Below are 21,715 nucleotides of genomic sequence, written 5' to 3' on the forward strand. Positions count from 1 at the left end.
GACAACCCTGCCTCTTAGAGAACTGAGTTGAATGCATTTTAAACTGTTCTTCCTTCCTTGTAGTACTTGGACCACATTGCATATTATAATCACAGATTTATCTCCTTCCTTTTCTTAAACAAAATGTACCTTTCAGTGCTTCAATCTGCAACAAAAAATCAGTACCACATAGTGATAACCAAAGCAGCTTTTTTAATGTAAAAAAGTGATCTTTTCATCATCCTGCAGATTTCACTCTGTGGCTGTGCTCTGTGGGACACGCCCCCCCCCCGCTATATAACTATATGTTGAATTAATTGACCTTTGATTTACCACTGTCTATAATGGTCAAGATTCAGCACTGTTAGCAGAAATGGGTATTTGTCATGTTAATATCATTTTGACCAAAAAATTTGTTTCACTCAATTTTAGTTTAGTTGCTTACCTACAGCACTTCTAAAATCTACAACATAATACTATTTATGTGCCATCAAATCAGTGTTATTTTTTAGCAGCCAGAGTTTTCTTCCAGGATTTTGTGGTATTATCAAAATGCAATGTCTTCTTCAAGCAACTCTTCTATTATCTGCTTCTTTTTCTTACTCAGAATTACCTTGAGATAATTGGCTACATGCAGTAAGTTTCATAGACAAGTAAGGCTTCCCATATATGAAATATCTATTACAACATGGCTAATTCCAATAATATATTGGTATAAAATACAAGTGTGAACATATGATTTTTTATTTATAAGCTGGACATGGCCACCATGAACAGAAGAGCTAATGTACTGAAAAATGTTTCTTTTCAGATCTTTCTAACTAGTAAGCTGGTGCAGATGTCCGAATTTACAGAATATAGTGTGAAATCCAATATATAAAGGTTCATACAGTATGCTATTAGCAATATTGAAGTTCTAATTACATAGACTTTTTTGTTGTTCATTTCCACCTAACACTTCTATCAAAGTAAGTGGGAAAAATATGGATCCAGAGTTACTATCTCCATAATTATAATTCATTTAAAAGCAATTTGAAGTGGTATTAAAAGTTGCCATATTTTTAAAGTACCGTTAAGACATATTTTTTTAGTCAACTGTGCTGAACAAAAAGGCATTCTTCCTGTCCTAAACCAGGGTGAACCAGCAGTCAGAATTTCTTCTACAAAAACCTACCCTTTAAGAACACAAACTTGTTTAAGCAGATACCATATTTGGAAGTGATCTTGGGCAAGAAAAATAATCACAAGAGCAGCACATTCCTTTTCACTCATGTGACTGGGAAAAGCAAGCAAGCAAACTTGTCCTAAAAGGTGGGGCAGAAATAGATCATACAGATCACAAATGTGCATGCGCACACACACATCATACACTCCTCTTAACATCTGTTAAAAAGACAAATGATTCCTGTAAGGGGAAGCAGGATACACATTCAAATAGATCTACAGAATCTTCTAAGTCTAGGCACTTTACATAACTTAACAAAGGTCTTGAGTTACAATCTTCAGCAAACACAGCAGGGAAAGGGACTGGAAGGAAAAGGATATACAGTATATGTGGGATTAATTAGAAAATGCCATCATAAAGAAACAAGATTCCAAATTAGGGATTTAATTTATGTAAAAAATTACACACCCTTATTCAGTAGAGCTTTCTGCAGAACCCTTGTCCTTACTATGCACATAAAATTTCTGTACTGGATGTGGCTCTTACCACACTCATAAATATGCATATAACACATTAAGCACACATTTTGATGTTTATTTCAAATAATTTTATTCCACTTTTCTACTTAAAAAATGCTCAAAGAGGCTAAATCAATTGAGTCAATGAAGTCTATCATAGTTTTGCATTAAAGCAAACTTGCTGGCAGATGAAGAAACAAAATATAACTCATATCATTTTTAAGGTTTAAGGTTTCTAGATTGGGGGTTGTATCCAATTAAGCCAATTGTTTTATAAACCATTGTGAGTCTGTATTTAGCACTCACTTTAGCAGTATTTAAGTAGAATGACTAAATAAATCTCTGCTATAACCCTCCCCCCCAACTTTTAATTCAATGGAAACTTCCATGAACAGATAGATGTTTTCTGCAAATTTCTCCCATTTAACTTTCCATATTGTTTCAAGGTTTCCTCCAATCTGGAGTACATTTGGAGACGAAGAGGTTTGTGGGCTTGAAGCACAAAGGGAGAATTAGCAAAAATACTTCCTTGTATCTCACTGGAATCTCCCCTGGACCAGAGCAGAACAGAACAGACACAACTGGACAGACTTTAAACCTGCAGCGCTTATACATTTATCACTGAAGGTTTTTCAAACCAATGTACTTCTTTAATGAAATGGTTATGTATAAATACTACAGTAGCCCATGGCCATGTAAGCAGGACAAAAGTTTTCTTATTCAATACATACAGAAAAGAAATACACACTTTTATTTAATGAGGCAGTTAGAAAACATGTATATAGTGAAACATTTTTTTTTTTAAACAAAGACTTGCAATCCTTCTAAAACTGAAAATGTATTTACTGGTTAGCTTTATATTCAACTTTTTCTCCAGGAGCTCAAGGCAGGATACGTAGCACTCCCATTTCCAATTTCCCCCCGGAAAAATAACCCTGTGCAGTAAGTTAGGTTGAGAGAGACAGATAGGGAGGAAAGGTCACCCAGTGAGCTTCCACAGCTGATCTGTTTCTCCCTGGTCCTACCCCAAGGGAGACTAAACCACAGCAACACACCTGTACAGATAGTAAGAATTCTCTCCCCCCCACCCCTCTTTCTATAATGAAGTGTCATCGTGGCTTTTCTAAGAACTTCCCAACAGAAAACTATTTCAAATCAAAATCGTGCTCCCACCTCTTTTCTCTTTCTAGTATAGTACCTTCAAAATTAATTAAGAGATTTAAAACAAAAGCATAGAAGAGCCACAATGTACCACACGGAAAGGTGAAATGGTTAACAAGTCTCAACCTATTGAATGTTTTGAAAAATATGCGTGTGTGTTTTGACATTTTAGAGAGGATGTCCCAGGGCCATCCACTTGGATTGGCAACAGAAAACTTTACCGCAAAAGCTGCCACACTGGCAATGCCCTGTAGGTAATAGGGACAAAAAAGATGGTTTGAGATCCATTGGATGCAACTCCCCTCAATTCCTCAGACACCCCAGCACTTGGAATGGGGCACAAAATTAGGACAGTCCTAGAACTGACATACATATTTTTCCTTCCATTAAAATGCAAAGGAAGGGAAGTTTTAAAAAGCTGGTGAATAAATGAATACATAATATTAATCCTCCCATTTTTCTTCTGGATGATGTGAGGCAAGCAGGTTTAGGAACTGGCAAGTCCTATACCAGTAATTCCCTCCCCATTGCCACAGATTCCCCTTTTCTTCCAATTCTATGGGAATGCTCTGTATGTTTTTAGATTTAGAGCTCTGTTCATATTTTACACTGTAAAACTGGCTTTTGCCCAGAGGATCACACTTTTCCATAGGACATTTCCCAACTGGACAACTTTCCTACCATCACTGCTATTACATGCTTACTGATACTTCCAATGATAGAGTAATACTAAAATTAAAGTATTAAGTATCTCCCTTAAAAATTTATATGGGAACCAAGGATAGTTAGGCACTACAAAATCAAATGTGATCCTCAAATAGGCTGCTGTCTCCCAAGATAAAAGCCACCAATGCTGAAAGCTCTTGAGTAATTATTTGTATGTAATAATGAAAAAAAATCTGGAAAAATAAACCACCCCCATCTACAGTATGCAGTGAGCTAGATTAAATCTATACTTCTCTGTCAAAAAAGACTTCTCATGTTACAGAAGTACAATATTTCCATTAATTAAATATACATTTGTATTAATGACTTCTCAAATGTGTTGCTATTACCCATCAGCAACATGCCACCTCTTTTTTGAGGTGACATTCTAGAAGATCCTAAGGTTCTTAATATCACCAGCAAGTAGAGGAAAGGAGGAAATTTTTTCCCCTAACACACAACAGAGGAAATTTTACTCTTAGTTTTAAATAATTTTTCTTTTCCAAAAAGGTGAGCGAGAAAGAGCTGTAACATCCCATTCCTGCCTGAAATACTTCAAACTGAGATTGTACTATATACTTTTCAGGAAGATTACTAACTGGCTTTATTCAGTTAAGTTGAAAATGGAAACAATACAAACGAAACAAGTTTAATTATGCCCATCAGAAATTGTGGTTCTATATGCAGAAAACAATCCCCCACCAAAAGAATTTTGATCTTGATCTTTAATCAAATTACAGTATTTTTAAAAAGTAATGTACAAATAAGCAGTAAACAACAAAGGTAAACAAAAATGTTTCACAAATGAGAAACTGGTAGAGAGAGTTGCTCCCAATAATTATAAAACTTTGTATCTTCCTTTGTTGGTTGGTTGGTATGAATTTTGCTGCAAGAGAACAAATGAGCATGTTGTTAATCAAAGATGCAATTGATAATGATTAAGACAACAGTAAGTCAATCTGACTATAAAAAGCAACAAAAACCATGTGTTTAATTCTGAGTTGCACAGAACAGACCTCTACAAATTAGATTAATCTGAGGCAGAGCAGGGGATGCAGCTTTCATTAATTCTTCTCAATACTCTTGAAAACTCATGCTAAATGGCAAAAAGTCTTTAAACCATTGTGTGAGCTAGCATTTGGGCATGAGGAATGCTGCAGAAGCAAGAATAAACTAGAAAAAAATTGCCATTGTCTTCCAATACAGAACATCCCTCTGCCATCAGAAGGAGCCTTCTGTTTGAAGAGACAGTTCTGGATTGAATCCTTTGAAATGCAGCTAAGTGGGACTGCAGTCTTATGACAGAAGGTATATAAAGGAAAGTTCAATAAGCATTTAACTCTGTTAAAGCTATTTGATTTATCACTGGATAAATAATGACTCCTCAAAAATAATACTGTTCATGTGAATTAGAAATAACTATTACAACAATTAAAACAAGCATAAATAATTTTACTGAAAAGAAATATATACAGAAAGAAAATTGCTCTTTTACAAGAAAATGTATTATAATTCTAAAAATTTTACCTATAGAAAAACATGTTTGTTTTAAAATAGGTATCCTATAGCAAAATTCTCTTGATATGCTGCTGCTAATAGTGGCTAATATGAATTATAAAGTAGAAATTCATTACTCCAGGACTTTGGGATTTGCAGCATTAAATAAGTTTAAGATGCTACGGTGGATTTATGTTATTATGTCATCAAAAATTCAATAAAAATGGTGCAATGTGTTAAATCAAAAGAATGCTCTCTGAAGTAATTCAGTTTTCAATAATTTCCTGAAAACCAGCAGGGAGGGGGCTCTCCAAGGAGACGTCATTCCAAAGTGACAGCATCACCACAGAAAGACAGTATCTTCTCACCTCAACCTCCTTCACCCCCTGGAAGCGCAGAAGCAGCTGTTCCAGCAGCTATTCCTTACAAAACTTTACAGGTGAGGCTGATTCGGTTTGGAACAGATGGCCGTGTAGGTACCCAGGTGTCAAGCCATGAAGCAGCCAGTGCAGGCCCCGCAAAATTAGTATTGGAGCATATAATCACTGGGAGCTGGTAAATATGGAGGCTGCTTTTTTGACATTTCATACAGAAATTATGAAAGAATATTTTACCTACCAATCGGATAAGCTCTTCTTTGATAAGCCTAGTGATTTCTGCCTTTGCTTTCTGAACAGCCAATTCATTGGCGCCTGAAAATGCAAAGCAACACCCCCCCAATAAAACATTTAATTATCATCAGCATAGCAGAGTGGTCTTTAAAATTTTTAAATAATCCAGAAATTGCATGTTAAATCTGTACTTTAAAACTGATTAGTATCATTTTGTACTATCTCATAATACCAGCCCAGAGTTGTTGGGAGTTGGGCAGCCTAAAAATTGTGTAAACAAGCATGCAAATAGATAAATAAATAAAATAATCAAAAGTTCTTTTGAATCAGGACAGACTGATTTAAATAAGTATAAATCATAGATTTAAAGCAACAGTTGTATCAAGTTCCTTATGCTGCTTTAAAAGTCTCCCTAACTTTAATGAGCACATTCACTAATGCCATGAAACTCTGGCAGCTTTTTTTCAAACTCCCCTCACATGGAAGCCTGAAAAAGTTCAGACTCCTTTAAGAGCAGAAAGATGGTGTTCTGGTGTGCACAGAATCTCATTCAAGCACTTGTTTCAAATCACTTTCGAAGAGAGCATAGCCCTAGCTCTTAGTCCATCAAACAGAGAGTCCCCCCTTTGGGGAGAGATGGACAGCGGCAAAATTTAATAATAATAATAATAATAATAATAATAATAATAATAATAATAATAATAATAAAAAAAAGGAAAGCAAGCAAGCAAGCAAGCAAAATTTATTGCTCGTATTACCTAGGGCAGTAACCTGAAAGGTTATTTCATTTATATTCTAATCTGTTTTATTGTTACTGGTACAGTGGGACATTATTAAATACTTTTCTTTTTTCATATATACAAGCATTAACCAAAACCATTAACTCAGATAATTATTTTATGGAGGACTGGTGATGGATAGATAAAGTGTTATAAGGATCTACATTCCAGTATCTTTTTGCTTGTCTCTTAGTATGAATGACATTTGTCAAGTTATAATGTTGGTATTTTCTTTTTTTTTTTTAGCTTCTTTCCCCTTTATGTCTGACACAGGGCTGTTGAATAAATAAATTTCTGTTCTTTAAATTACTTGTGGTGTATCAATTTATATGTGTCATGAAATGCATACAGACAATAATCAATTGCAGAATTGTTAAAACATTTTTTTAAAAAAACTTTCAGCCAAATGATTGACTGATCAGGTATTCCAAAGAGGAAAATAGATGCCAATTTGCTTATACCCTGCCACCATGACTCAGCAAGGTTGTAATTTACAAAGTATAATTTTAGAGGTACATAATTTATCTATGGATTACAAATATTTTCAGTTCTTTATGATATACTAGAAAAGATTTCAAAGGGATACTATGACATAAAAGAACTCCAATGAAATTCATCTTCAGATTACAAGCTATTTTCCCAGAATTTTAAAGATTTTTGAAATAACCTATGGTGCTTAATTAAGTGTTTTACTGACAAGATTCAATTGATTTTAAAGGAAATAGCTGTACACCATTCTTCAAATACTGCTAATGTTCTTAATTGATGAGAGCTAGACAAATTTAAGAAAGAATGATTGAACACAACTCCTTTGAAACCAAATCAGAAATTGTAACCAATCCTTTTGAAAAATATATCCAGTAGTCACAGGTTATCCATCAATAATCACCTCTCTCATTCCATAAAATATTCTGTCTTCCTGTTCCTTTTATTGAATAAATTTATTCTGATTGAAAAACGAGAGAAGAGGAGAAAAGCCAGGAGCCAAAGATTGTCTGTCCTTTCTCCAAACATTTAAAGCAAGTCTTAAGAATACTTTTGAGATTGTAGATGTTAATTTCTTAGTGGCAGGCAGAAATGGAATCATTCTAAAGAGGGAAGAGGGAGCTCAATGCTAATTCAATCTGCAGCCACTGGACAATATCTGAATTAATGCTAGGAGCTGTCTTTCTTGAAAGGCATCAAAATAATGCTTCAAATATTATATACCTAAACCTCTATCATGCTTTTATTTATACTGAATGGTCATTTTAAATGTTGATATTCTATCAAATCATGGTAACGAAAAATATTGACAAGTTGCATTTGAAGGTAAGAAATACATGAATACTGTAGTCCATACTCTAAAATAGACAAATTATGCATGTGTGTGTTTGTGTGTAAAATTCCCCAAATTTCTCCCCAAACAGCTGTTTCCACTGTTTATTTATTACATTATTTCTATACTACTCTATTCCAAAATGACTCCAGGCAGTTTACAATAAAACAAACATAAAAATAAAGCACTAAATCAAACAGATTAACGTAACAATTCCATATAACTTTCAAAATAAAAATTATATGACCTAAAAAATACTAAGTGTGGCTTATGAGCACAAAAAAGATTGCCCCCGGTGCAGTAAGTTCAGGTTCTTGGTCCTATGCAGTATTTACAGCCCAATCCTATTCTGCTTAAGGGTTCATTGAGTTCAGTGGCCTCTGGTTATTTATTCTGCCTGTATCAGACTCATAGGTAAAGGTAAAGGTTTCCCTTGACGTAAAGTCCAGTCGTGTCCGACTCTAGGGGGCGGTGCTCATCTCCGTTTCAAAGCCTTGGAGCCGGCGTTGTCCATAGGACACTTCCGGGTCATGTGGCCAGCATGACTCACGGAACGCCGTTACCTTCCCGCCGAAGCGGTACCAATTAATCTACTCACATTTGCATGTTTTCGAACTGCTTGGTGTGCAGAAGCTGGGACGAGCAACGGGAGCTCACCCCGCCGCGCGGTTTCGAACCGCCGACCTTCCGATCGACAGCTCAGCGGTTTAACCCGCAGCGCCACCGCGTCCCTATATCAGACTCATACCTGAACATAAATAACCATTACAAGAGTGCAGCAAGGAAAAAGTAAGAAATATCCCCTTTCCTCCATTTGTTCTGACTCTTACAATTTACACAAAAGAGGAAAAATAACCAGAAAGTAACTGACAAAATACTCTTATTCAATGATAAATTAAAAGTTATCATTGGTTTCATGACACCAAGACAGAGTAAACCTGCACATCCTCTTTGTGTTCAAAACTAGCAATAAAACAATCTGTTACTAAGATACCACTGGAGTCAGAGAAAAGTAAACTCTAGACAGAAACAAGTTGCTACCAAAATAGACAGCTGAATCCCTAGCTGCCTCCCATGCAAGAGGCCTGATTCGGTTATCTTTCAATAGGATTGGGAAAAGTTCTGTACTGCTCCCTAAGACTCTAGCAGTGCAATGCAACTTGGCTGGTATAGGAAAACGAAAAGGGCAGCTGCTGAGTAAAGTGCCATGCACTATTTCAGCAATTGGGCATACAGGGCTGGAATATATTTATAGGTATGTTTGGGGCACGGAAAGGAGAGGAGGACCCCTATGATCTTTTTCTATCCTTAGCTGGAACAATTGAGAAAATATTAATCACTGTGTAAAGTACTGGTTCCTCATCAGGCAGCAAACTTAGCCAGTGCCAAGAATGAAGAAAAACAAACAAACAAACCAAACACCCTGCTGCTATTCTTTGGTTTGCTCAGCTGGACTGAACTGAAACAAAACTGACAAAACAGAATTAGCTCTCTTGTAGTCAAAAGTGCAAGCTTGTTCCGCTGGAATGTAAAACTGTCACTGTCTTTGTGACTTTCTCTGTTTCTCTAGTGTCTCTGCACTCCCTGTACTTTTCTTTAACAGACCAAACTGAATCACCAAGAGATTAACCAGTAGGAAAATGGAGTCTGGGGGCATGATTGCAAAGGAAAGCTATTACTGTTTATTCCATTCAACTTGCTGGTTTCCATTCTTCATAGCAACAGTTTTAAGGTTCTGGTTAGCAGTGGACCTTCTGCTGGTGGGGATGGCACTTAACCCAAACACTGTTCCCAATACCAGCTTACTCATCATGTGAATCAGGAAATACGCAAAGCAGTGCTCAGTTGTAAGCTTTCCACACCTCAAACCCTTTCCCAAGCACTGGTTGGTGCCATAATTGATGTAAGTTATAAAAAAAAATACTATACATTTTCTCCATGCCACTGAGATCAACAGCATACATCATCTGATGCTGCTTTAGACTCTTCTAGAAAAAGATGAGATAACTTTATTTTATAGAAGCATCCAGAAATGTGTCTGAGCACCCTCCACTAGTAATTATTTTCTAAGAAACAAATCCACTTGACTTTTGTTAGCTTAATAAATAAATGGTATTCTCAGACTACTTACGATAAGGCATTAGTCATACTCACTCTCAATAGCCAAGTAAATTTTTCTTTCCCCCTCCTTGGGCTCTTTGCCTGGAGGAAAATAGGTTCCTCTGATTGTAATGGCAGCTTCAGAATATTCACTTATTCTGTGCAGTGCTTCCTTTGAGGTTACTTTCCATCTAGCAGTCTGCAAAAGAAAGTGGTAAAAAATGGGAAAATGCCAAGTGAAATTCTAAATAAGATGAACTCACAAAAGGTGCATGAGAGAGTTATCAGATACTCAAAATGGTATCTACATATTTAGGTTCTGTTCACTGGGGAAAAATTAAGATGCATCTGCATAGCGTTTTATAAAAACTGTGAAGAAAGCTTGATTTAATAAATTTATCTCTCTTTCCAGAAATACTATTTGAGCTCACTTTAAAAAGTTTAGCATTTCTTTCTGTACCAGAGCATTATCAGTACCAATTCTGTACTGAATGCATTATATATTCTGTACTAGTACATTATTACATTATCAGATTACTTATTTTATAGTTTCATTCTCAATTCAAAGAATGAAATTTCCCTCACAGGATTTTGTGGATTTCATTTACTAATGGCAGAGAGAATTTTTATTTTGATACTAAGCTTTAAAAATACAATGTGATAATTAACATTCTTTAAAAACTAAATCTGCAGCCAAATTATACAAATAAAACAAGCAACAGAAACACAACAGAAAAAAACATCCCACTGAAGTCCAAGATTATGTGGTTCAGTGGCAAAGTTTCCCTCTTCTATTTTGTTACAAATACTCTTGAGTTAACATGAAATGTACTCGGGAAGAAAGTTACATAGGAGCAAATAAACATAACAACAACAACAACAACAACAAGTTATAGCCATTAAAAACCTATGCAATTTAAATGAAGTTGAGAAAAGTAATACTTGCCTGAGGGAAATCATTGATCTCCAGTTCTTCCTCATATCTCTTAAAAGATTCATTTTGTCCCCCCTCCTGTTTCTCCTCTTCTTGTTTTTCTATGGGCACATAATTAAGCTTGGCATTGATCTTCTCAGCTAGTTGCTCCGCAATAGTTTTTGCAGAAACTGTTGGAGCCTGAATTGTGCCACCCCTCAGGATAGCGTTTGTAGCTTGCTGCATCACATCCTGAAATAAGGTATTTAAAATAAAAAACAACAAGAACTAATTTCAGAAACATACCACTGTGCAATTTAATATATTAAGGTTTTGATAAAAATGTATAAACCAATTGAACAAATGAGAAATGAAAAGCTTGTCAATTAAGCAAAGTTGAACATAGATACTACCTAAGAGGATGCTAAAACGACCACTTTGCTTGCACAAATAAAGGCCTTCACAGTGTTTCAGTCTCTTAATTATTCAAAGATCACTGTGGTTTTAAAATGTGAAGCTTGAGTCACTGATCTATCAATGCTGGCAGAACAGGAAGAGAAAGCAGATTGCTGCTTCATACTGCAGCCACAGCATCATTTCCCATGCTGTCTGGTACAGAGAAGGAAGATGTAAGGAGAAGGGGGAATTGGAAAAAATCAACTGCCTCCCTTCCCTTATACCCACAAAGATATTTTCAAATTAAAAAAAAAAAAAAAACTGAATTCAGAGCTTTTCATATAACTTTTTTTGTACCAACAATTGCCAACTCTTATTTCTGCTCCAATTATCTCCCTTCCCAGTCTCCAAATACATGGGAAAACAGAGATGAAACAAGGGTTTATTATAAATAAATTACCAGTTGTATAAACAAGAACAGGTCTTGTAATACCTTAGAGACGAACCAATTTATTCTGGCATAATTAGATCTACTTCACTAAAATAAATTTGTTAGCCTTTACAGTGCTGTAAGAGTCTTTGTTGTTTCTGCTGTTACAGACAACATTGCCATCCCTCTAGAAATTATCTAAAGAGGGCTTCAGATAACTTCAGCATTCAAATTAGCATTTTTTTTCAGGGAAGAAAAAACAGGCACAGCACAACACACATAACAAATCAGTTACAGGGCCACCAGAAATGTACAATTTAGGAAACAGCACATGTGCTCAGGGCTGGGCAGAATCAAACAGGGGGAACACTGCAGGCGCTGCTCGATTTACATGGTCAACTAGATAGCTCCAATGAAAGGCCCAAACTCAACCTGACTAGGACCCGAAAGAAAAGATTAAGCTTTTCCTCCAAATAATTACCAGTGACTTTGGGGGGAGCAGAGAGGACTCTCGTATCTTCTGAATAACAAAGGAAGACAGTGATGAAAGTGAGCAAATTGGTGAGAACTGCAAATAATGAAAGAAGATGGCTAAAACAGGGAGGAGACAGAGAGAAGACCCTAAGGTCTCTTCAAAGGATATGGAAGGAAGCACCCTCGCACTGCCCTCTTTTTGCCTTTTGCCTGTGAAGTCTTACACTTCCATGGAAGTTCTCCACATGAATAAATACTCTGAAAAATCAGGATCCCTGATCACCAGGTAGTATCCAAGCATAAAGAGGCTTACTACTGCAGACGTTCACCATATGTATGGAGGGGGACAAGAGAAGAATGAGGCCACTTAACTGAATGGTATCCTAAGTACACTTACCAGGAGTAAGATCCACTGAATTTAATATGATTTATTCACATGACAACTTACTCTATAATAAATAAGGAAGCAGACAGAGGGCCCTGCACAAAGGCCTTTATCTACCCATTTTCTTTTCACAAACAGAAAGGAAAAAAAAAAAACCAGCTCAAGACCCCAAGGATCCCTTCCTTAACTTCCCCCCTAGCTTACATCTAGTAAACAGGGCTAAATAGATTAATCTCCAACATAGCAGCTGTGTGCGTGTACATACACAAACACAGACACATACACACAAACTGTATATGCTGCATTTCCTTCAGGAACGCAAGGCAGAGTACAGAGCACACCCTCTTCCACTTTTCTTCCACAACAGCAACTCAGTGAGATAGGTTTGGCTGAGAAAATGATTGGCTGAAATTCACATATTCAGCTTCCATGGCTGAGGATGGACTTAAACTAAACCTCCCCGGTCCTAGTCCATAACCATATGCCATAGTGGGTCTCTTACTCATCTGAAAGCAGCAATAGGTACACATGCATAAGATTATGCTTGCTGAAACCAGACTTCTGTAAGTGTATCTTATGGGTTTGTATAGGTGCATGTGTATGTGTACATGCATGAGAAAGCTGCCTGTGTGAGAATGGTTTGCACGTCTATACGTATCAATTAATTGGGACTTCCAGGTGGGGAAAATGGTGAACTGACGCATCTTGATGAATGAAGACTGGTGATGGGGCAGTGAGCCTGGACCAGCGGAGCTTCTCTGGACAAGGAGAAGCCAAGAGATTGCCCACGTGCGATCCAGAAGGCTGCTCCTCATGCGGAAACCTGCAGCATCTAGAGAATCTGCAGGCAAACCACGAGTAGAGCGCTGGGAGCCAAGGAAGAGACTTCAAACTCTCAGCTTCAGTCAGAGCATGCCTTAAGGACATTGGGCTTGACCCAAACCCCACTTTCTAGCACACATTCAGAATATAATTATTTTGGCAGCTATAGAGATCTTCTAAACAGCAGAGCAACTAGAACACCTGGTGAGTGTTCCTTCGAGGTGGGACAAGATCAAAGTGAAATGTAAAGAAATAATTACAAGGATTTAAAATTAACTGAAAGCAAAAAGCTTACTAAGAATTTGAATTATGAAAATTTAAAATGGATTAAGAGACTAGTTAAATTTGGAATATTGTTTATTTTAAAGTACTTCGGACTTAATTAAAGAAATTAAATATCTCTGTGGGAAATAGGACTGTTTAACTTTTTTCAGAGGACTGATTGATGGATTTTCTTAAACAAAAAGATAAGGGAAAGTTGTGAAAGACCATGTGACTATAGAATCACAGAGAGCTGGATGGGTCTAAAGAGTTAAGAAAAAAAAGTCTCTCTTATGTTTGTTGCTTTACCCTTTTGGATTACAAATTTAAGGAAAGAAATGGCTAATATTAGGAAAGCAACGAAAGAAGGGAGGAAAGGACCATCAACAGAGCAAATAGGGATTATTTCAGAGACTGTACAAAGGATGTTGGAAAAATCTGAAAAGAATACTACAGCGGCAGTGGCAGTATTATTGATGGAATCTGTTAAGAGAGATTTGATTTTATCTAAGGAAGAATGGAAGAAAGATTTGCAAATATGGAAAAAAAGATGAATAGAAAATTGGAAGAATCTGCAATACAAATGGACAAGGTATATAGAATTGACACAAGAAATGAAAAGTTAAGAAATGAACAAAGAAATATACTTGTCAGGAAGAAGTCAGGAAACCAGGTTATACGACAACACCTTAACACTAAGCTAAGGATTAGTAATACCAGAATACTGCATAAGAGAAAATATAAAACGTGTTTGACTTGTTTGATCAGGGATAATACGTACTTTTACAAATCATCAGAAATCATTTATGGACTTTTTGCTGAAAATGGACAGAAATTAGTTGATGATTTCTGGATTATCCAACTAAAAAGGGTTGAATATGAGAAGAAGTAAACTATGTCATGTAATTTTAAAGGGGGTGGAGTGATATTAAGTTTGTAACTGCTGTAAGGAAGATCAAAAGACACTTTTTAAAATATCTTTTTCTTTTTTATTTTCTACACTTTCTATCTTTTCTTTCTTAATCTCATTTTCTATATTTTTTCATGTTTATCTTTGTGTAAAAGTCTCTATGTATCAATTAATTGGAGTATCAGTTAATTGTATAAATGGGGTCTGTTACTTTACAGGCAATTTCACAGTAACCATGAATTTAATTACTTCACTTTTTGCCCTATCCCCATCATTGGGGTGGGTGGGGGAATAATATCTAGCCAAAGTGTACAGATACATTCTTATATGTATTGATATCCACAAGTATTTGATGAACACATTTATGGAAGGTAAGAGATTTCCAGGATTGCTTTCAGAGGGAACGGACAACCTTAAGTAACAAGCTAAGGAAGCTGGGAAGCAATGCAAGGCAGAGGACAGCTGAAAATTTCTCATACCCTTTTTATATCCATTACATTTGTGATGCAAAAGTGAGAGACACATGCATAAATATGTACAGCTGTGCTATCTTATCAAGTTTAGCTTTTTAAAAGGATCTCTACTTGTACCGTTTTCATTTAAATGTTGAAAACATAGAAAAATCAGTGCCCATCTCTTATCTACTTTGGCACACATATATGCACTTTTCCAAACCAATTCACAATATAAGAAACTCCCTGTGGGTTCAGGCCACAAGCTACTTATGGGAAGACTACAAATAGATTCTGTAATGGGCAGGGAGAGGGCCGCTGATCCTAGAGATAACATGGACATATTTGCACAGCATGGGCCTGGTTCAAAAGCAAACGACTCCTCCAATTAAGAAAATAAAATGGTATAGCTTCAAGTACTTTTCAAAACCAACGTATCTTATATATAATTGCAAATCTAAATCCTTATATGCATATTTATCAGTGGTTGTTCTTAAGCATGCAAACAACCATCTACAAAAAATGTTCATGCAGAAATAGCATTCCAGTTTCTTTTTATATCAGAACATTTCCCTTTCAAAAAATAATTAATGCCAATCAAATCATGTTTATTAGATCTTTCTTATGTCTTTGCAAAGCACCAAAATGTCTAGACTGATGTATTTTTTCTGTTACTGACACAACTATATTTTGAATTTCTGCTTCAACCATCACATCAACAGCACTTCAAACATTGCCAATATATACATAGTAAAACTTCAGTCATCTGGACCTCCCATGTGCAGGTTTCTTGAATACTCTCTAGGCCTAGTGCACTCTAGCTTCTATACTGCTATCATCCCAACTACTGAGATGGTGTTTTGCTATTATACCAAACACTTCCATACACAGACGTTATTCAAAGCACTTTGAATTATTTTGGATAATTTCATGTATCATGTACAGTTAGGAAGAATTTATAATTTATATTATAATTTACAATGGTCTGAATTCATATTTTTCTAAATACAAATTAAAACTGTGTTACTAATTCGACTGCAACAATTAAAAAAATGAAATAAATAAACGTGTTTCATCCCTCTTTCCTGCTAATGTTTATGTCTGTTGGGTTGTCCAGATAGTGAAGATTGTACTATATACACTTAGCAAAACATAAGGCTAAAAAAATTGTTTTGTAGAAGAGGGTGACCTTAAACTGAAAAGAGACCAATACTTGTGCCTCGGCTCCAAGATTCTTCTGGGCATTGATTCTCAATGCCAATCTCTTAGCAATTTCTAATTTTTCTGCATTTCCTGCTGTTGGGGCAGGAACATTAGATGTACCACCAGATGATGCCATGTCCTTCACTCTTTTCTTTGAATTGAACATGCTTTCAATCTGCTCATCAATCTAATAAAAAAGAAAACTCGAAGTAAATTTGTTCTTAGGGTAATACATAACAAATGATAAGAAGCAGCATGCTAATGATTTGGATATCCAAGCAACCGATTTTTTTTTCAATCACTATCCTGAAAAATCATCAAAATTAAAAATTGCCCCCCCCAAAAAAAATCCAACGTAGAAAAGTAGAAAAAACATTGTGCTTCATTTTTATAACATTAGGTATCTCACTAATTCTGAAAATGATAGACAGATATAAACACCAAAATAATATTTGAGTGTAAATTAAAAAGAAATTGGGCTTACAAATGTACTCCAATATAAGAAATTTCCATAAAATCAGCCAGATGACAGGAAAACAAGTTTTTTTTTCTATGTCAGCATATTTTACATATGAAATCCCTATGTAAAAGAAATTTTAAATACTTACGTCAACTGCTGTATCTTCATCATCTGAATCCTGCAAGCCAAGTGCAGCTTTCTGTAACTTCTTCCGCTCATTAGCCAAAGCTTCTTCTGTTTCATCAAACTTGAATCCTTTACCAGAAAAGCCACTACTCTTTTTTATTGTTTTCCCCTCCTAAATATGCATATTCAAAAATCAGTCCCAATACATACAAATGTTCTAAAAATTTCTTGGGTTTTAAATTTTTAAAAGGTTTTAAAATTTACCATGTGAGGTATTCTAATGTGCCATTTTAGAAAAATGTGGTATCTTGGATGAGAGAGAGCCCAGGTTGGCTGTACATAATTAGTAGTCGGTTTCTTTTGGTTTCAGGAGATCAACACTGAAGGAATGATCAGGTTTTCTGCCAAAGTTTTGCACTGCATCCCAGAGAATCTTCCTCAGAAGCAAGGGTTGCCTTGCAGTATTTGTAGACTGTGTAAGATATGAACTCAGGGGGTAGGTTAGTGACTGGAGGTTTCCTGGGAGCTACTGATTAATTGGTTGTTGGGCATTTGATTGGTTCACCTCATCTGCTTGTTGCATGTGGTTTGGATCAGGTGCCTGTGTGATAGATTCCCAACAATCTCCCAGCAGCTGGGGCATGGGGTGAAACATCTGAAAAAACCTGATCAATACCTCAGTATTAATCTCCTGAAGACCAGCTACTAAATAGATATACAAATGTGATAATTTAGTAGCCACATAAAAAATTAGATAGCACATTTAAAACTGGAATTTTAAGAGATAAGTATGTTCAAAAATTTAACCATCACTGGGTTGTATCTAATGGTGGTCACCTGCTGAAAGAATAGCATATACTAGTTGAACAAATTCATCCTCGCCATTATTCCTGGCATGTACTCTTCAAATCTGTTCTGAAGGACTACAGCACCTTCTCAAGACCAGATCAGGAGAACAGAGAGACAGCACAGGGAAGAGTGAGAAGCCAGCTGGTAACACTAAAAGAAGTGCATGATGTACAATGATTTAAGATTTACAAACTGAAGTCTAATCTATCCATATGGAAGAATGAACTGGTACAATGGACCAATTCAAGTTATGAGTGGAGCTGCCATTTTTGGGAGCTCCCATATGAAGAAAACTTCCTAGAAATAATAATAATAATTTAAAAAAACCACCAACCCACACAGTTCTAGCATAATCCATTCCAACACAATGTGTAGATCAGCCCATCCATAATCAGAAGACACTTTCTGCTTACAAAAGGGTTCCTTCAATTAATTAGAAAAGGTATAAACTGGGCCTCCAAAGCACCCCACTGTTCTGTTTAAGAACTGTTCCCTGCACACATAAACATAATCAGAATTTAAGTATGTAATCTGAAACCAACAACAACTATAAGATGGGTTACTTACAGCTTTCTGCTGATCTCTGAAGTCATTCCAAAGTTTCTCTAGCTCAGGAGGAACTACAGTACCTGACAACTCCAAAGCTTTAATTATATCACCAGCATACCGTGCTTGATCTTCAGTTATGAAAGTATATGCATAACCCTGTAACAAAATATTAATTATCAACCTAATGGAGCTGAAAGTTCATTGACTTCAACTTATTTTTCTTTTTGTGAAGTTTCCACTATGCTGGGATGAATTTGCAAAGTCTGATTTCCTTCTTCAAAATCAGTTATCTTTCTCTACCTTCAAAGGAACAGATCCACAACAACCTATACCTTATGGGGCACTCAGTCAGAGATCACTGGTCAATTTTAATAACAGTTATATTTTCATATTTTTGCACAGCCAGCAAGTGAGATCAATTCAATTTTAAGAGAGCTGTGAAAGCTGTGCAGAATTTAATTCATGGTTTTAAAAGAACTAAATTTATACCATCAAAATAAGAAAAAAAGCAATCATAATATAAGATCTTGAGTCTAATATTGTGGCAAATTCATACAAATCAATGAAAACAAGCCATTGATTTCTAAAGTATTAGGAAATATTCCAGAAATGATTAAATATTTTTAGTTTTAAATAGTAGGATTTCATATATTTCTAATCTTACTTTTATTTTTTCTTTAAAAACCTTGATTTAAAAAGAAACCTGAACTTTGGCTTAAATCACAAAATTGCTATGTATTTGAAAACAAAAGGAACAGATCACTGAGTCAATAAAGTTAGGCCAAGGGCTTAAGAAATTAAACCCAGGATCACACAAGGCCTGAGGGCTTCAGATTGTCCACCACTGCTCTGTTTAGTTGGAAATGAGCACATTTTTATTATAAGAAAAACAACTTTAGAGCAAATTGTTGCTCAGAAAATGTATGAATTTCAAAATGGGAAACTAGATGTAAACCAATGATTTAAATTATTTTATTCTTAACATAGGACAGAGGTTATAATAATAATAATGATTTGCAAACCAATCCATCTGTAGTATTCCATAAGCATTTCCAACGAAGCAATAACCCATCCTAATCAGACCTTATCTTTAAGTCATCAGTGGAAAAAAATATTTACATACTTTGTTGCCTGCACGCCCAGTTCTGCCTGCCCTGTGCACATAATCCTCATAATGATTAGGGCAACTGTAGTTGATTACAAGCATAAGATGTTTTACATCAAGACCTCGGGCTGCTACTGATGTAGCCACCAGCAGTTTGCATATTCCACTCTTAAAATCATTGATTATGCTGTCCCTGTCATATTGGTCAATACCTGCAGAAGAAAACACATGCAAAAGATGTTGATGAACGCTTAATGTTCTATTATTCTGTCAAATAATTAAGAGACAAGGAATGCCCACTACCTCCATGAAGTGAAAGACAGGGATAAGAGGCTCTCATTAAGTCTTTCAGCAATCCATCAGCATGTTCTTGTTTATCCACAAATATAATGACAGCTCCTTTTTCCTGATAATGTCCTAGTAACTCAAGCAATTTCAAGAATTTGTTCTCTTCCTCTATGACAATCTGAAAGACCAAAATAGTTGGTGAGGGAACCAGTATCTCCGGTGAAAGGCTAGGAAATATCATCACAGTCTATAATAGCAATAAACCTGATTCAAACATTGTAATATACATTCTCAGTGGAAACTTACTTTAAATTTACAGTAAAAAGTTAAATTTTCCAAGATAATTCCTAGCAAACAGGGCAGGATTCTGCTTCACTTTTCCTGTCCTTGAAAAAAAAAAAGCTGCCTAATTACAAAGTAAGTACTTCAAAGCTGTACCATTATTTTCTGGCCAGGATTCAAAGGCCTGTTCCAACTCATTCAGGAATTAAATCACTTACTTGTCTGCCCATTTCACTCATGGAACTCTGGGCAGCTTACACTATGTCAAAATGGCAAAATAACATCTAAATTAACTATAACCCGAATGAAAACTATAACCACAGAATATACTAAAACAAGACCACATAAATAACTCACACCTATAATAATTTGATTGTTCAACCAGCCTCACCCAACATCCTGGCCAAATGTGTTAGCCCATGGAACTGCTGAATCTTTATTTTGGCTTGCCAATCCCACCCATGGCATATTTGAAATAATTTCTGAAATTATCTCCAAATTCTAAAGCAGTTTACTGTGTAGCATAATGGGCTACTGGTGAAAAAAGCAAACTTTAAACTGTATTCCAGAACAAATGATGTAATATATGAAGTCTGGCTTCTGATTCTAAGCTGATAAATAATTGCTATAGGTGATATTTATAGAGCCAGCCTTGAATTCAACTTTTTCTTTAATAATGCCACGGTCTACTTTAAAATTGGTATTTTGTGATTGCAAAGTGCCGGTTCCAGTTTGAGTATGTTCCCTCATAGTAGCAAATAGATTCCTCTGACAACTGTATGAACTTTGTAGCACAGCAGATTACTGGATAAACTGTACAATAAAAATTGTAAAGAAGTGGTATCACTCTGGAGCCCAGGAAAATAAATTTTATCACTGTAGTGTTTTGATCAGCTGCCTCAATCAGACACACACAAATAAGCATATGAATTACTCCCTACTTTATATAATTAATACATTTCAGAGGTCAGTGTTCGCAAAATATTTACAAGTGAAGCTATCTGGAATATGCAGCTTTGTTCTAATGCTATCCTTTGAAGACTGTCATTAAGGCAGGGAATACAAAGGATATACCTCTACAACTTACCACTCTCTGTTCAACATCAGAACAGACAACACTCCTTCCACCCACTTGGACCTCAATTGGTTTGCTTAGAATACGGCGAGCTAAAGCCTCCATGGCTCTAGGGAAAGTGGCAGAAAACATCACAGTCTGGCGATCAGGTCTCACATTGTCCACAATGCGCATAACCTATTATGAACAAGAAATCGGGTTAACAGTGAATTTTCCAAATCAGCTACCTCTTGTTTTCTGGAGGAGTGAAATGCTTCTACGGTGTTCAGCGTCTAAACCAGCGGCAGGCAATTTATCTACCAGTAAGATATTCACAAGTGGTTTACATGTAAACGCCATTCTTTTTATTGGCTTGCTGTAATTTTGTCCCTAATTTAATGAACTGGGTACTAGGCAGCAATATAGTATAAGTAGGTACTAGGCAGTACTTTGGACTCTTCAGTGCCCTGCCCATTTTGGTACCCATATCACAGATTAAACATTTACTAGACAAGAATAACTCTCTGCTAATCAACAGCAATGCCATCATAGAGCAGAACATGAAATAGACTATTTCAGCCTTAGCCAGAGAACATGTTAACTCATCAGCCCTCTCTTTACCTGAGGCTCAAAGCCCATGTCAAACATTCTATCTGCTTCATCAAGGACAACATACGTCACTCTCCGAAGATTTGTCACCCGACCTATAGAAAGGAGAGAAAAAAACAAAAGGAAACAAGAATAAATCTACAAGCTATTTTTCTTCATAAACTATGTAAATAAAATGGTACGTATTCTGACTAGAATCTAAACAAAGATTTAAATATTTATTTATTTTAGAAAAACAATTCACTAAATGCCTTATCTCTTGTTGTAGTGGCAAACATTTTGGCAATTGTGTACTGATGCACAAGTCCCACAAT

General features: G+C 35.9%; 1 protein-coding gene across 1 annotated transcript in view; it reads right to left on the minus strand.

Annotated features, from left to right (window-relative positions):
* Positions 1-4,104: 4,104 nt before the first annotated feature.
* Positions 4,105-21,715, minus strand: part of DDX46 (DEAD-box helicase 46) — a 32,655-nt gene continuing 15,044 nt past the window's right edge. Inside the window, exons 14-24 of the mRNA XM_063292300.1 lie at positions 21,414-21,496; positions 20,826-20,990; positions 19,472-19,634; positions 19,187-19,380; positions 18,082-18,219; positions 16,688-16,837; positions 16,066-16,266; positions 10,780-10,998; positions 9,888-10,032; positions 5,644-5,717; positions 4,105-4,414 (exon numbers count right to left, since the gene is read on the minus strand). Of these exons, the coding sequence (XP_063148370.1) occupies positions 4,367-4,414; positions 5,644-5,717; positions 9,888-10,032; positions 10,780-10,998; positions 16,066-16,266; positions 16,688-16,837; positions 18,082-18,219; positions 19,187-19,380; positions 19,472-19,634; positions 20,826-20,990; positions 21,414-21,496 (1,580 nt within the window). The 3' untranslated portion in view covers positions 4,105-4,366. The remainder of the gene's footprint in view (positions 4,415-5,643; positions 5,718-9,887; positions 10,033-10,779; positions 10,999-16,065; positions 16,267-16,687; positions 16,838-18,081; positions 18,220-19,186; positions 19,381-19,471; positions 19,635-20,825; positions 20,991-21,413; positions 21,497-21,715) is intronic.

Source organism: Candoia aspera, chromosome 2, assembly GCF_035149785.1.
Source record: "Candoia aspera isolate rCanAsp1 chromosome 2, rCanAsp1.hap2, whole genome shotgun sequence".
NCBI classification, from domain to species: domain Eukaryota; kingdom Metazoa; phylum Chordata; class Lepidosauria; order Squamata; family Boidae; genus Candoia; species Candoia aspera.